General features: G+C 51.4%; 1 protein-coding gene across 3 annotated transcripts in view; it reads left to right on the top strand.

Annotated features, from left to right (window-relative positions):
- Positions 1-16709, top strand: part of RGS3 (regulator of G protein signaling 3) — a 77918-nt gene that overhangs the window by 37740 nt on the left and 23469 nt on the right. For all 3 annotated transcript variants that reach the window (XM_040607060.1, XM_040607061.1, XM_040607062.1), the window contains 2 exons: positions 1264-1304; positions 13969-14091. In XM_040607060.1, coding sequence (XP_040462994.1) covers positions 1264-1304; positions 13969-14091 — 164 coding nt within the window. The remainder of the gene's footprint in view (positions 1-1263; positions 1305-13968; positions 14092-16709) is intronic.

Here is a 16709-nt window from a genome sequence, read left to right on the forward strand (position 1 = left end):
TCCCATGGTTAGCGCAGCTCAGGCTTGTTGAAATGAAGCAGAGCTTGTGCTGACACTGCTTGAATAGGATCTGCGGCCGTGCCCGGACTATGGATCTGATCTCATGGCAGAGATAACATCATTAAAGGGTTATGAAAGCTGCAACCCGGTGGTGCTGCATGCTACCACGGGCAAAGCTGGTGCAGGGCATGCTGGTGTGAAGGAGCGAGCTGGCTCCGGGAGGTGGGATGTCCTGCTTCAGGGTTGAGGTGGCCCTGCCCTGTGAGAGTTTCATGTCCTCCCGTGAGGCTGATGTATGCCAGGAGCTGGCTTCCCTTGGGGCTGCAGACACTCGTGTCTTACCAGCAGGGATGAAAGGCCAGGGCACATGTTCAGGAATGCCTTTTTGTTGGGTATGGGGAAGGCTAGGCCTACGGAAACCAGCCTGATGGAGCTGCAGCAGGATAGCTGGCAGCAAGATGAGACTGCTACATGGTTTAGCAAGATGGGGATTGCAACGTTGGTCATTGCATTGCCTCCAGCACCATCTCCTTTCCCAAAGCTGTGGAAGTCCCTTGGGCAGGTTTCCTGGGCAATGCCATGCTGGTGGGAGCTTGGGGAGTTTGCCCTCAGCCTGATGGAGCAGGATGAGCTCTTCCTCCTGCCTCGTGTTGAAGCATTGACCTGGGATTCGTCTCCAAATCCTTGGAGAGGCACTGACCTCAACCGCTGGCACTAATGGAGGCTGGGACAGACAGCGCTAGCCAGAGCTACCACCAGCCTTGCCAAAGGCTTGGGTCGAGAAGCTGGGAATGAGCAAGGCTGTAGGAACAGGAGCTGCTCTGGTTAGTCACCCTGGGAGCAAAGTGTCCACAGAGGTGAGATGGGAGAGACCCAACCCCGGTGTCCAGGATGGCAGTGTGGGCACTGCGGGGCCTCTGCAGCCCCCAGGAAGGGTTCGGACTGCATGTGCCACAGCAGGTTGAGCAGAAGAGCTTGCATGTGGCCTTTGAATGAAACAAACCTTTTTCCGAAAGGGAAAACCCAAAGGAGAATCCATGATAATCTGGTGATTCCATGCAAGATACCATGCGATGCAGCCTGCCCAGCGCATGGCCCCTGCAGATGCAGCATACATCACTCCCAGATCACAGCCTGGTACTGTAGGATGAGAACAATAAATATTCATTAAACGCTGTCTCTTAGCCAATTCCTCTGCCAGTGGCTCTGCTCGCAGAAATGCAATTGTAGCTTAATTTTGATCCTGTTTTTTCTTCTTTGTAGGTTCAGAAGATCGGAAATTCTGCATCCTTTACCTTGCAGAGGTGAGTGGTGCTGTTTTCCAAATTAACTTTCTAGTGGGGGCTGAACACGTACTAACAACTCTGATTCTTTCTGCTGGGGCAAGGAGCACTGAATGGGCTGTTTTTAACTTCCTTTTTAATTAATTTGCCAGAGCTCTGGAAAGGAAACGCAACAGCCCTAGCTAGAATATATTAGTAAGAAGCTACTAAAAAGGATCTGTGAACAGGGAGGCTGGGCGACACTGAGACAGGTTTGCTTTTTCCCTTCCCCCTGTGTGCAGCAGGTGGATCTTCCTCAGGGCATTTCACTTGTCTTTTACCTTGGGGCTCTTTTTGCCCTGGGGCAGGTTTTCTTGCCAACTGTTTTGTCTTTATTTTTTAGGCAACTTGCTTTTCTTGTCTTCAAGCACCCAGGTTTGAAGCCCTCAAATAAAATAAGGAAGCTCAATCTAAAAAACACATAAGCATAGCTCTGAAAATGTGTGTGGCTGGTACAGAGCTAGATGTTCTAAACAGAGCATTTAAAATCTTTTGGAATTACTTGGAATCACTCAGATATTGGCACAATTACAGTTGTGTCGTGAAGCAGCCGAGGAGACTGCGAAATTGGTTCACGGTGACTGGACCTAACTAATCATTGAATGCTGCGGCTTTTTTTTCCCTTTTCAAGTGACTTTACTGTGTTCCTGGTTTCAAGGCCTTGTATTTTCAGAGGTGGAAATCTGGATCTGGGAAAGATCCCCAGGGCGCAGAGGAGAAAGGCAAACATTGCTCAGCAGCACCATGAAATAATAAGCTATTGTGAAAGTTGGATGAAAATGTTCAGAAAGAGGGTTGTTCACCTTGAGTGGCTGGGATTTGGGCCAAAGCATGACTTGCTGCATAACCACAGGCTGACAAGTTCTCTCTCCCATTTCCCTCTTGTTCCTTCCTTGTCTCCTCTATTTCTTCCTCAGGGGCTTGCTCAGTGCTTGTGCCCTACCCAGCTAATCCTGTGCCATGACTCAGAAAGGCTGCGATGGGTGTTCGTCAGCGACATCCCAACAGCAGCGGGATGAGGCACTCTGGCGTTTTCTCAAGCATTTGGAAAAATGCATTCAGAGCCTGACATTTAATTTAGAAGCTTTGGGCCATAAGTAGAAGTGACTAGTAGAAGTGAGTGCTGGCTGTGTTTCAAGACATCTTGAGAGGTGAAGGCTTGTCTTTGTCAAGATGTAATGAAGTGCTTAGCTTTCTTCTGAGGGTCTTAAACAGCTCTAACAGCTGTGGTGATGGGGATCTGTGACATCCATTCTGGGTGGAGTGTAGGAGTTGAATAGAAAGTGTGAAACAATTGCTTTCCTACATGCACGCTCCCCCACAGAGGACAGCAGGTCTGGCATGGCCAGGCTCATGGAATTCTGCAAACCTTGTCTTGTTCCTCCTGTTTCACTGGGGCATTTTGGAGCAGGTTACAAGGGGAGTGGGAGCTTCCCAACCATCGGTGACCGGCAGGACTGCCACATGCTTGTACCCCAGGAGTGGCTGCTTCACCCTGCACTGTGCCAGCCCACACTTTCAGGTGACGTGGGGGCAGCCCCTGACTCAAAGGCAGCACCCTGCCGGGCAGGGTGTCCCCAGTGCCACTTCTTCTCTCCCAGACCCCACGGGGTTGCTTTGAGGCTAGTGGTCTGCGTCGAGCCGGGGAGATCAGGCTGATGTGAGGTCTGCCTGTGAGGAGGCGATTCTCCAGCTGCCTGGTTTGGCTGGGCCTTTGTGTAAGGAAAGGGAGAAGGTGGCTTTTTGTGTGCGCTGTGAGTACATAGCACAGGTAGAAACAGATAGAAGCTGGCATCAAGGTTAAGGGGACCATGCACTTCCAGCAGTAAATCTCATCAGACTCTCCAGCAATGGGCAGTTTTTGTGCAAAAGTGGAAGCTGAGGCACAGAGAGGGGGACGTGCGTGTGAGTCAGCAGCGAGCCAGGGCAGGATGGTGTCCTCCTGACTTCCCCACGGCTGCTCTTCTGGGAAACAGTGATCTGCAGTCCTGAGAGCCACATGGAGTGGGCGACCAGGCTCGTGGTTAAAGCATAAGAACAGCAAACTCTCACTTCTGCAGTGCCAGGGGTTGTGTGGCTCAATGGACTGTCCTCAGTGGAGGTGGACCTTAGGTGGGTGGAGACTGGCTCTTCTTAAATGATGGGATGCCATTGTGGGAACCAGCCTGGAAGTATCTAAGCATCCTCTTCCTGCAGGGAAGCTAAGAAGAGTCACCTTCAGGTCATCTCTCTTTTCTTCTTTGCATTCACTTCTCAGGAGCAAAACTTTAGTTACAGGGTTGCTGGGGTGTCACCAGGAGGTTTTAAGCCTTGGCGGCCCTGGGTGGCACGCTCCCAGCTGTGTGACCTCCTTTTGCCCTAGTGCAAGGCTCAGCCTCCTTCCCAACTGTGGGGACAAGACAGTTTCCCTCTGCAAGGACGGCTTCCCACGAGGGGGTGGCCCTGCTTGGGGCTGCGCTCAGGCTGCTGGGAGTTGGGGCGATGCTCAGGAGGGCATCCCTGGCAGAGTGCTGGCGCTGGCACAGCGTGACACCCCCGGGGTCGCAGTGATGTGGTGCAGCAGTGCCCCGTGCGGGGTCCTGCTGGCAGATGTGTCTGTCCCACTGCCCACCCCTGTGACTTCTTGTGGCAGCTAGAAGGCTTTGTGTAAGTCTGCATAAGGGAAGGATGTTTGTGTGGACATGGCTTTTTTGTCTCAGTCACTCTGAGAGGTCTCTCCCCACCCTGACGTGCTCCTGTCCTGCTGTTTGCAGCCGGTGCTCCCATCCCTGGGCTGGCCAGCAGCACTTTACCCTGCTGGGAGCCTTTTGCTGGCTCAGCTCTGCCGGCTGGTCCTCTCTGGGGTGCAGGTGATGGGTCTGGGGGGTCCGGTGGTCGTCATTATCGGAGCTCTTCTGTCACCGTGATATGGGCAGACACGTCCCCGTTGTGCTGCCGTGATGAGGCCTGGGAGGCTGGTGGAAGCTCTCATACTGGTGTTTCTTACCCACAAATCATCTGCAATGAACAGTAATGCATTTACTGTTGCTGTGAGTTGAAAGGGAGCCCACGGGGCCAGACTGAGTTTGCGTTCGCTGCAAGAAAAGCTCTTAACCAAGGCCTTGAGCTGCCATCTCCTGCTCCTTCTCATTAGAAGGTTTGTGAGTAATGTTCTAACCCATAAGGTCACATTTTTGCATTTGCATCTGGCGTGATCCAAAACACAAGTGTGCTTCGATGTCTGTGAGTTGCTTAATTTCTTTTAAACAAGAAAGAAAATTCCAACCTTCAGGGAAACGGGAGTGTCATAAAAAAGCTACTGCTAGTCATCCTGTGTAATCATGTGCGAATAAATCACTCCACATGGTTTAAGTCCTGTGCATTCTGGTTATTTACAGTCAGATAGCAAACGGTAATCTTTATAGCCCGGTGTAGGTTACAGCAGAAGGGGTGTTTGTTTTACAGGCTCTTTGGCATGTGGATTGCAGTGCTTGGAGGTCCTGAGTGCAGGTGGCCCCAGTCCTGGGGGGGCATGTGGCCTCCTGGAAGGGCAGGGCTGAGTAGAGGTTGGTGTTGGAAAGAGTGCAGAAACAGAGGAAGGTTATTCACTCATCTGTCCATTCTTGGTGGTTTCGCTCTTGTGGTGGCCGTGGGGTACCTGTGATAGTCCCAACTCATAAGCAAGCCAAGATTTTGGAAGTGAAGGTGGCACCTTTGCACCTGAGGAGTACTATGTGTATCTGGAAGCTTGTCTAATTTTTCTGTTTGCCAGCTGGTATGTGAAAAAGTACTACCAATGCATGCAAACCCCGTCTAGTGTATGTTTCATTTCAGTGTTTTAGATCCAAATGAAACAATTTAAAGTCAGTTGAACAGACCCTGCCTGTGAAAGCTTTGGGCTGATTCAGTGTGGACTCACATTTCTGCACCCTAGAGAATTTGGAGTGTGGGTGTTTGGCCCTGTTTCTCCCCTGCCCACATGCCATTCCCTGCAGCATCATACAACTCCTGTGATGACATGTGTAAAACCTGTCAGAAGAAAACAATCGCTGCGTGGCGGGAATCGATGGCCTCGCAGGGAGCCAGTCCAGAGATGTGAATGTGGTCCAGGGCTGTATTCACACCCTTCCCTGCTCCGGAAATATCCTACTGATAGGAAACTGCAGACCAGTGTTTTATTGCATTGTTAGAAGGTTTTGATTCCAACCCAACATATTCAGACCAAATTGACTTTAGATCAAATAGCTCGGTAAGTTTTTAATTTGAAAAGCACTGCAAAATTGATCTGTTTCACTAGAAGTTTTCATCTGCAGGCACCAGAGTTTTTCTTGGGAAACTGCTTCAACAGAAAATCTTTCCAGTAGCAAATTCCTGGCCTGCTGTGATGAGCACACTTAACTACCCAAGCAAATTAATGCTGCAAATCTATGCTTGATCTTGATTTGCTTTGGAGATGAGCATCCTAACTCTTCGTGGGAGATCCTTTGGCCAAGTGTCAGAGAAATTACACTGTCCTCCCCTTGCCCCACCATCACCGTGTACCCTGGCCCTATGTGGACATGTCCCTGCACCCATAGGGTCCCACATGGGCACTGCTCCTGTTTGCATCCTCAAGCTGTGTCCTGGCTGCTGGCAAGAGTATGCTTCGGAGAAATGTTCTTTAAACTGGACCACAGGCAATACTGTAGCTTGTGTAAATGTGCTTAACTCCAGGTTTCACTGGGGATGTCGTGGCTTGCTCCTTAGGAGAGTTAATTTCCCAAAGTGTTCTGTGTCCCTGCCAGGAGTGAGCCTTGCTAATTTAATGCCCTTAGGGATGTGTCATTGTGTGTTTCTTTTCCCAAAGGGAAAGAGCAGGGAGAACCGAGGTTCCTGCCTCCACGCAGCAAATCTGAGTGCTGGAAAAGCAATTTACTGATGGTACGGGGGACTGTAAGGCTCAGGGACATGCTGTGACATGGCAGATATTGTACACCTGGGTAATTCTGAAGTCAGCTGTTCTGAACATGTCATCAGAAGAGTTTGAAAGGAGCTTTTTTTGTCCTGCCAAATCTAGAGGGCACTTAGGCAGATGGCTTGGTGATGGGGAAAAGGGCAAAAGGGTTGGCCAGGGGGTGACATCAAACCTACGCAACCAAGTGAGCAGCTACCACAAATTTGTTTAGTAAAGTACTTAAAAAGTAATTATTAATGAAGGAGAGATAAAGAGTACAGATGGAGCACAACCAGAGCAGACATCCTCACAGGCACTTAGCTTGATGTGACACAACACTTGGCCTGAAAACCTTGAGAGAGAGGAAGTTGCCGTGGTGCTTAAAAAATAGTTAAAAAGTCTTGTCTGAAACCTCAACATCGTGTTCTGTGAGTATTGCTCTGCCAGGGAGGACTTGGGAAGCCGGGCTCTTGCTTAATTGCAGTCAGTCATCATTGACAGGGTTGAAAACAACAAATCATGCCTGATAAAGCTTGCATATGACTTGAAATTTGGGGAAGTAGGAGATGATAAATGGATAGTTCAGTGATAAAGCAGGGGGGGTTAGTTGTTAAGGTGGGCGAAAGCTGATGAATGTGCTTTTATGTGATCATGGGGAAAAGAGGACTGTACACACAGATTTGTGAGGGTCAGAAGTGACTGAGGAAGGCTTGTTGGGGGAGGGATAATCTGCAGCTGTGAGCTCCTGTGGCAGCAAAACAGCATCAGTAACGATAAAAGCTTGGGATTCAGTCAACTTTCCGTTCCTCTGTTCTCTGACCCCAAAGTGATAGCCAGAAGACTTGCATTTCGAATTGGTTTCCAACCAAAATGGGATGGTTTTGGCAGGGGGCTAAAGCGAAGGAAGTTGTTCCCCTTTTCCTTTTTCCCAGTATTAAGGAGGATCTGGTGCCCCGGGTTGGGCTCTGCTGTTGTGGTGTACCCCCCCATCCCAGTTACTCTGCTCCTTGGCGGGGCTTCAGCAGCCTGCAAGATGTCTTGATCCTTCCTTTTCAAATGCTCCATCTATACTTTTGGTGCTTAAATATGAGAAAATACCCACCAAATGCAATGACCGAAAAAGGCCGGTTTAGAGACACAAGCTCAGAAAACCTCAAAACTGTGATGAGACCTGGAGCTGAGAGCTGTGCCCAGCTCCGACCCCCAGGTAGTGCTGGCCTAAAGCCATGGTTTGCGAGCCCCTGACACAACTCGCTGCAGGAAGGGTTTAACCGCAGCCACCTTACAGAAAAGATTAGCGATTTAGGAGTCCCTCAGCCTCGCTGGAACAAAAAATCCTGAATTCTGCGCTGTGACGGTCACTCTGCAGATGCCAGAGTACTGCAGGGTGGGAGTATAGCTGGGGTTTAACTTCCTGGTAGGAGAAAATCAAGCATCAGCTGGCGCTGGGTGATGCATGCAGGATGGGAGAAGGTAAAAGAGATGAGTATTTGTCTGTGAAGTGGACTATGTGCTCTGCTGAAATTGTATCTCAATTTCCTCTAATTGGTAATAGGAAAAGAGATTATATTTATGAGATTTGTGGGCTGTTATTTGTCAGATGGGCTTGTTGTACTGCAGTAAGGTGGAAGATCCTCTGGGCTGCGGTGGAGCAGGCACTGCAGACAGCCTAGAAGTGCTGGGACTAAGGACTTCAAGTAGAGCAAATCTAGATGCACTCCTTGCTGCCTGCTCTCTCCAGTTTTATTCCATGAATCTGAAGCACACTGAGAGAATGTGAAGTGTGTTCCTTTGCCTTTCTCTTCCCGTTCCCATTCCTACTCAGCCTAAGGGGGGGACTCCCTCTCCTCCAGCCGCTCTGCTGGTGGTGGTCAGGAGATGTTACCAGATGAGAAATCCTTTCCTGCTCTCTGACATTTCCTTTGCTTCCTCTGTGTCTCGCAAGCAGTGGCTCGTTTCTGGAGTGCTGGAGAGGTTCACCAAGCGAGGCTGTCTCCTGTGCTGCAGTGCACCAGCACACATCAGCTTGAGTCACCCAGCTCACATGAAAGCTGGGCGCTCAATCTGCACGTGCTCAGTCCCTCTGCCAAGTCACGCATACAGCAACAGCTAAATTCCTTCCTGAACAGAGGTTTCCATGAACCTCCATCCAAAGGATGGCAGGTCCCAGCCTTTGAGTTTCTCCATGTGTGATGCCTGAACAGCAGGCGCAGCGAGACAACATTAGACCAAGACAGCCAACATTTTGAAAAGTGCTTCTGAAGGATGTTGTGACGTGAACCTGTGGGCAGATTATCCCAAATTCCTGAAATGCAGCCCTACTCGGCATCCCCATGACGTGCCCCAAATTTCAGCTGCAACTGAAACATCCTTCTGGTTCAAGCCAGCGCTCTCCTGCAGCCAGAGCATGCAAAGCAATGGCTCTGGACCTGGCCGCCAGGCTGCTGCTCTGTGCAGACAGACCCCTGGGCTCTGTCTCCTCTGCCAGCATGTATTTACCCAGGTTAGATGATGTGGAACGACACCAGTAGCAGAAGCCCCTGCTTGGTATAACCCATGGCCTGGTGACAGGGCAGCAGCTCCTGGGTGGTGACAGCTCCCAGTTCAGGTCTCTTTGGGCAGAGCAGGGAGTGCTCGTGTCCTGGTTGGAGAAAGATAAACAGAGGCACTCTGCTTCCCTGGTTTTGTGAATCTTTACACAATTCAACCTGAATCTGAGTTTTGAGATGACCATGGAATGTGCTTTTTGGAGCAGAAGTTCCTAATTTCCCCCCCCCCGGCTTTAATTCTGTGATCACATTTCCCAGATGTTGGCAGATAGAAGAGCTGACATGCAGTTACAGTACTGGAGAGATTTTAAAAGGTCCAGGGGCCAGCAGGTGTTTTTGGAGAGGAACTGCTGTTCCCTGGGGTTGGTCGCACAGGCTAGAGCTTGCCCTCTTTGGGGCTGTGCTGGGGGAAGAGGGATGGATAATTTTGGGGCCCTGTTTGCAGCAGGTGGATAAGCTTGGTGTTACTGTTGCTGGGGCTGCTCAGCTCTGAGCCCTCTTGGCTGAGAGGAAAGGGCGTTTGCAGAACGGGAAGGTGGTGGACCTGATGTCTGCTTGCCAGAGTGGTGTTTGCACCGGGAGCTCCGTGCCTGGCTAGTCTCAGGGCTGGGGATTCCTGTAAAGGCTGTTTTCTGATGAGCCAATTAAGGACAACCTGCTGGCCTGCAAAATCAAACCAAGCCCTGTGTCCTTGCTGGCGGCTCCAAAGTGGGTGGAAAAGGCTCTTCTGGCTGGCTTTTCCTCCTGGAGGCTTAGCATCCTTCAGGCTGTGCCACGATGCAGTCCTCTTGTGGCATCACTTTTCCATTTTTTCACTCCTTAGCAGCAGCTTCTGAGTGCAACAGGATCTGATGGGCCTGGGGTGAGTTGGAGCACCACGAAGCAGCAGGTCCACTTTGCTGTCTTGGTGCCTCTCCTGATCCATAGGTGTCTGCAGGACAATGAAAACCCATTTCCTAAGAGCCAGCCCTTGGTGTCACAGGGAAGGATGGGCACATCTATCTTTTACTTTCATCTGTAGAGCCTCTCTGGCCCAAAACCAAGCCACACAGCAACGAGCCGTGCTTTTCTGCAGAGACAGCTGGGCCCTGCAAACAGCAGCTCCATGCGCATCATCTGCTTAAGCACCTATGAGATCCTGTCACCTTTTGGTCATCCCAGCTTTCAATAGGGCCTCTGCTGTTGCTGCCAGCATTTGTTTTTTGGGCACCACCAGTGTGTCTGGCAGTCCAAAAAGCACAGGAAGAGACGTGGTCCCCTGCACCCCCCCTTCCCCACACAGCTTAGCACGGCAGCAAACTGAACTTTCTCATCAGACCTAGCTCTGTGGGTCATCAAATAACCAGCCAGCAGTTGCCCGTGTTTTTTGCACAGGATATTCCCAGGGCTTGCTGTTTCGCCGGTGGAAGGTTTGCTCTGCGATTTAAAGCTATTGTAGTCTGGAGCCTGTTTCCGAGGTACTTCCCCTCTGGGATCTCTGCTGGGTTTGGCTACGGACCAACGCTCTGAACGTTCGAGGCCAGGGGCTGGGCAGAGCTGAGCTGGGCTGCGAGCCCTGTCCCTGAACCACTTTGCCATAAACCCTGAAGAGGAGCGGAGGCTGGGGAAAGAAGAAGTGTGTTCCCCTGATCTGTGGGGGAGAACGTCCACCCAAGGACCTGACCAGCCCCTATCTGCTAGCACAGCTGGGGGAGGCAGCAATGAGAACAGCCCCAGGCTGGGCTGGTCCCTGAGTTCAAGGCACTGGAGGTGTCAGGCTGAGTCTGGCTCGTTGTTCTTGCATCTTCGCTTTGCAGTGTCACATAGAGCCACCCTTGTGTGCCAGGTGCTGTTGTGCTGGGTCCTGCGTGGAGGGGCATGTCTTGGTGCGTAGGGTCTGGGGGTATTCTCTGGGAGGTCATCAGCTGATCTACGGGCTACAGAGCCAACAGTTCCTTTTTGGCTGGTGTCTGCTGGGCTGACCAGGAGCTCTGCTTGGACAGACCCCTTGCCTGTCAGCTCCCCATGCTCCTGGATGCAGTGGGGCTGGATCTCAGCCTAGGGGAGCATCTGCAGGGGTGAGCTTTTCCCATGGAGCAGAAGAAACCTCTTCCTGCAGATAATCCCTGGCTGTAACAGGGCCCATTTGGGGCTTGTGTTGGCTAGTCTGGGTCCTCCTCTGTGATACATGCTCTGCATTTCTCTCTTACTCTCCCACGGGCAGCAGTGGCGTGGGGTCCTGGTGCTGGTGCAGGGGCCGGTGCTGCCCTGGAGCCATGGGCTCACGGGTGGCTCCCGTGCCAGCCAGCACACAACACCTGCAATAACATGTTTTTCAAAAATGCTGGGGTGCAGGCAGTCAGAAAGCAACTGGCAGCCACTTCAGTCGCTCGCTTTATCTGGTCGCAAACGCCCCCTTCACGCCATCTGCATCCTCCTTTCCCAGCACTGTGAGATTAAACCCTGTTTTCTCTTTGTAAATATTGGCAGGCAAAGCGGCAGCCTCCCTGAATGAAAACAATAGCGGGGAGGCCGGTTCCCAGAGCGAGCCCTGGGCCAGGCGGCGTGCGCAGGGCATGGCTGAGCCCCGATGGTGGCCGACCTCCTTGCCCTGGCCTCCCCGGTGCATGGGAGTGCTGAGCTGGGCAGCTCGCCCCCCCGGCAGGGGCTGGGCTCCGGGCACACGTGCCGCTGGTAGAGCTTTATCCTATATAACCATCGGTCCTTCACGTGTCTGCCCTCCGTCTGGCTGGATCCCAAAGGACTTTGCAAGCAGGAGCCTGTGCTTTAGAGGCAGCTGGGGGTGCTCAGCCCCTGTGGGTTGTGCTGCCTCTTTCCCCGACACAGTTGAACATTACTGGGGGGAGCAGGTTGATGGAAGAGGGAGAAACAGAGCCTTTCCCTTGGGAAATGTGCATTGGAGAGGTTAAATATCACTTTGAAGGAATAAAATGCTGCAGTCTCGCTGCTGTAGCACAGAAATGATAGTAAAATGCGTACAGATTGGATAAATACAATTTGGCAGTTAGTGTCCCCCCTCTGCCTTGCCCACAATATCCAGGACATGCATCGGGGCTGTTGAATTTCTCCTCTGACTTTTGGACCAGAGGGCAATCTCCTTTCCTGGCTTTAATATTCCCAGGCGGCTGGGGCCGGGGAGTCTTTCCAGCTCACTAAGGCTGAGCGGGAGGGAGAGGGACACGTTGCTTTCAGGAGCTAGTGTGGGCTGAGCATCACTCTATGCTAAATTCAATCAAAGAGATGGGGACTGTAATTGAATCAGCAAGGGGCTGCAGCGCAGGGGTAGGTGAGCGGTGCATCCATCACAAGCAAGGGGATATGAGATGTCCTTGGAACTGCTTTAAGCCTCGTGCTGGGGGAATTGCAGAAGCTCGGTAGGGACGGGAGTGTGCAGTATTTGCAGCATCAATGTGGGCGCTGGACTCCTTGCAGCTGCGCTAATGTCTTTTAGGCTTTGCTGAGTCCTTGCCGTCATTCACTTCTGGCCCCAAGTGCAGGGCAGGGAAATGCCAGTCTGGATTGCCAGCTCAGTGGATTGGTACCCGTCCTCTCCTCTGAACGCAGGAATGATTAGGTACTTTCCTAGGGACTGGTGGATATCACAGAAGTACAGCCTAGTGATCTGCTAGCGCGGGACTAGGAAAGATTGAGACGTCTGGGATGGGAAAGAGCACTGGGATGCTCAGAGCATCACTGCAACTCAGGATCTGGGGGACAAGGGGGAGCCTCACCCCCTTTGTGTCCCTGAATCACAAACCTCTATTCCATTTCGGTAGTGCTCAGTAAGCCTGAGCATGTATTTTCGATGTTTAAGCCTGTTTCTGTTGTAAGAATAAATATGTGGTGATGTCTAGACATAAAAAAGATCAAATCTTCTCTTTCCTATAAGTCTTCTTGGAGGGGCAAAGGACTGACCTAGAGATCTCTGTTTTCTAGAGGTGAAGGGGGAGATTGGTTTATTTACTGCTTTAGTAGGGATTTTGGATTAAATGTGAATGAATTAGCATCGAATGAAAACAGTGTTTAAATGGTGTGACTAAAAAGCTTTTCCTTTTCTGGTTGTGTTGTGTCTCTGGAGTCACAAAGCTGCAAGTTCCTTAGTTCTTTCTGACCTTTCTGGGAAAAACAGGCTGTTGGAGACCTGCCCTTCTGGAAGGAAATCCTAGGGGGAAATGAAAGACCTTTTTTATGCCCTTTAGTGGAAGGCTCTTTTTTCTTTCTTTATGGTTCTGTCCTAAAGTTCTGGGTTTTTTTTCTTTCTTCTTTTTTTTTTTTCTTTCCCTTTTCATATCTGGCCTCAGAAGGAGATAATCCAGCCATGGGCGTTTCTGGACCCTTTTTAAAGTGAAACCTGCAAAACTCCAGTGGGCAGCAAATGTTACTAATACTTAATTTTTAGCACAAGAGATTTAAACTGCATTTAAGGGCTGGGAGACACTTGCTGAGTGAAATCAGTTAGAAGGTTTCTTAAATAAGTGGGATTTGGCCCGAAGAAAATGTGTCCAAGAGAAACAGGTCCATATCAAAAAGGGTGAGTGCAGGGAAGAGGCTAGGGCGCGAGGGGAGGTGGGCTCAGGTGGGATGAATGCCCATCATTTCTCTTAATTCCTTTCTCACTGCACATTGCTCACAGACAGTGCATGACTGGAGCTGGAGCATCATCCTCAAAACAACCCCTGATGTATGCTCTAAGTAAGGAGCAGAGCAGGCGAGGCTGCTCTGGGGCTTCTCCTGGAGTCTTTCTCCCAGCCCCGCCCAGCCTAAAGGTGCTTGTTTTCATCAGTTCATGCTACGGCGCCTCATTGATGTTTGCATACAGCAAAGCGCAATTTCCACTCTCTAAATTAGCTTGACAGACACGTTTCCACTGTGGTGGCACAGGGTGCGGAATTGCTGGTGCTCTGCCCGTGCCTTACCACTCTGCTCCTGCTTATTAAAGCAAAAGTCTGCTGCTCTGCGCCATAGCAGCCTTTAACCCTCTCTCTGGAGGAGATGCCACTGTCAAGCTGATTTCCCATCTATTTCGCTTTCTCGTGCCCAGAGCTCAGGTCACCAGTGCAAGCTCTCCTGTTTTTTATATATATATACTACACAGCTTGTTGGAAGCAAGTAGTTTGCAAACAAAGCCAGGGCCTGCGACACACAGCTAATGACCTTCTCTCTGCCTGTGTTTCCTTTACGTCAGAAGTCGGAGTGCTTATTAAGTTTGGAGGCTTACTCCCAGGAGCAGAAGAAGAGGATCTGCTGGTGTCTGGCTGAGAACATCACCAAGCAGCAACATCCGGCATCAGCTCCTACAGAGAACAAGGTAAGAGACCCATGCGGGAGCTCAAAAACCCTTCTCTGAGCATTGCGGGGCTCTGCCTGTGGTGGGGATTTTGCTCCAGTGACACTCCTGCCAGGCGAGCTGCTCTGGAGGCTGGTTTTTTGTGAGGTGAGGAGCAAGTTTGCATTCAGGCACTGCTGCATCCAAAGCTTCCTGCCCTGCTTGGGGAAACAATTACTGCATTTGCGTCCACTGACTCGAGTGGAGGCAGACTCTGAGTCTGACACCTCCCAGCATCTGTATTTGGACAGCTGAGGCCATGCAACTCCTGCCTCAAGAGCTCAGTGCTAGGGCAGGACTGAATGCGGAGGGAGAGGTTCAGGCCATGATCTCTGGGTCCTGATTAAAGGGCTGAGGTCATGGGAGTAGCGGTGTAGAGATTTACCCCTTCTGTGCACTCAGATGGGCTCAAGCATTTGATCTGGACCCCGCAGGTGGCCTCAAAGCACAGAAAGATCATTTGATGAGTGTTGTTTTTCATACCTAGCAAGGCAGCACCAGCACTTTTCCCACACTGAAGAACTTCAGCCTGGCCTGACAGCATTGTCTTAGCAGCTTTGGCAAGAGAGATGTGTGTGTGGAGCGGGTTTGAAGCACTGTCGGGCACGCCTGACCTGTGGGGATGCAGTTAACACCTCTTGCCTGCCTTTGGGGCTGGGGCTGCCACACCATGGAGTTGTCTGGGACAGTGGCAATTTCTGCTGGAGTCGTCTCATCCCCTGGGGATTGGGTTTGGACCGTCAGTGGGTGACCTGCTGCTCAGGAGAAGAGAAACCCACTGTGCTGAGTGTTTAAAGAGCTTTAAGTGAGGCAGACAGGGATCTCGGGGGTAAAACCACCTGGATAACTCCCCTTGCTGGTGTGTGGTGGTGGAGCGGCTCCTGCCCCACGTCAACATGTGGATACAGCTTTGGTGTGTGGTCCAGTCTGGCTCAAAGGCAGGTGACACTCTCACTGAATGTGCAGGCAAAACCAGGAGCAGGTGACTACGCTGCTGCCTGGATCTGGAGGCAGAGTGACGTGGCTTTTGCTCTGCAGCGTCCCAAACTGGGTCAGCACAAACATCTCCACAGGAGACACAGCCTCCAGATTCCTTTTCCTGCACGTTTCAGATGTACTAAAATAGCAACAACATACAAAGCCTGAGAACCTAGTTACCAACCAAACCTCTAGAAATGCAAATAGCCCAGGGCAGCTAATTCAAAGAGGTGACAAGGCTCTTGTTGTCCTGTGGTACGTCTTGCTGGCATGACCCAGTGCCTGGGCAGGGGGTGCCAGGAAGCTTGGCATGGGGGCGATGCGTGCGATGGTTCTGCTGCTGGGGGCTTGGCATGGCTCTGCTCTTGGCTGGCTGCCACCCAGCCACGGGCTGGGGGATCCTCTGGGGTGAAGCTGTGCAGGAACATGTTCAAATGTGGGCATCTCAAATAGATCCTCAAAGCGGGGATCTTGGCGGCTCTCCATCATGACACGTGCTCTGGGACTTTGGGTGATATTGCTGTTTGCCCTCCCCACCCCAGACTCTGTGTTCACGGCGAGGTGTGGGATTTTGGCATTCTGCTAGACGTAGAAGTCCTGTGGCTCAAAGCAAAGCCCTGGAGAGTGTCTCCTCCCCATGTTATGGAAGGAGCCTGGCTATGAGTAGGTGAAAAAATACTCTAGCAGACAACACAAACCTTTCTAAGGCTTTTCTGTGCCTCAGGAGCCCGGAGGGTGCTCCTTGGGTGCAGTGGAGTGACAGCGCGGGTCCTCCAGGGTTTGTGACTAGGGTGTTTTGTCTTGGCTTGCCAAAGCTGATGGAAATCTCACTGGTGGGATATGGGGCCAGGAGGGAGAAAAGGAGCATGAGAGCAGCCACCAGGCAACTAATTTAGTTTGTAGCACCATTTCCTACCCCAGCAAGGTATAAAATGACCAGGATGCAATTTTAAAGCAAACGTGATTCTGAAATGCAAGAAGGAACAGCGTAGGGAAGGGAGAGCAGCCAGGTGTGAGGCTGCAGCTCCAGAGCGGACAGGTGAGGATACTCGGTGGGGGTGCAAGCTCAGAACAGGGTGGGCAGCTGCACCAGTGGGGCCAGGCTGGAGACAGAAGCCTGACATGGGTGAGCTGCAGCTGGGGCTGCTATAACCAGTCTGTACCGCAGCTGGTTAGTCAGGGCAGATGTCTCTGGGGATGCCAGTGCAGCAGGGGGCAGGAGCTGGGAAAATCAGTTGCTTTTTGGAAGGGAGAAGTGATCCATTAGCTTTGCTTGTTGCTTACAAGTCATTTGATGCTAGGGCTATTTAAGGAAACAGAACAGTGTCTGTGCTCTCTGCACAGGCAAATGAAGCTGACAAGACCAGCCTTGGCATGGTTAATTTCAGCTCCAAGCAGGAACCTGATTTGCAAAGCCTTTAAAACTGCTCCAACTTGGCAAGTGGCAGCACATCTCTCTTCGGCCAGAGCCCAGCTGAGGGTATCTGGCTTTGCTGTGTGACAGGAGCGAAGGGCCAGCACAGCCTCAGTGCCAGGCAGAGATGCACCATGTGCCAGCTGTGCACTGGAGCTGCAAAAAGGGACACTGTCTGAGCAGCGGGCAGCTCCTCAGCAGCTTCTGT

This window comes from Falco naumanni, chromosome 9 (genome assembly GCF_017639655.2).
Source record: "Falco naumanni isolate bFalNau1 chromosome 9, bFalNau1.pat, whole genome shotgun sequence".
Classification (NCBI taxonomy): domain Eukaryota; kingdom Metazoa; phylum Chordata; class Aves; order Falconiformes; family Falconidae; genus Falco; species Falco naumanni.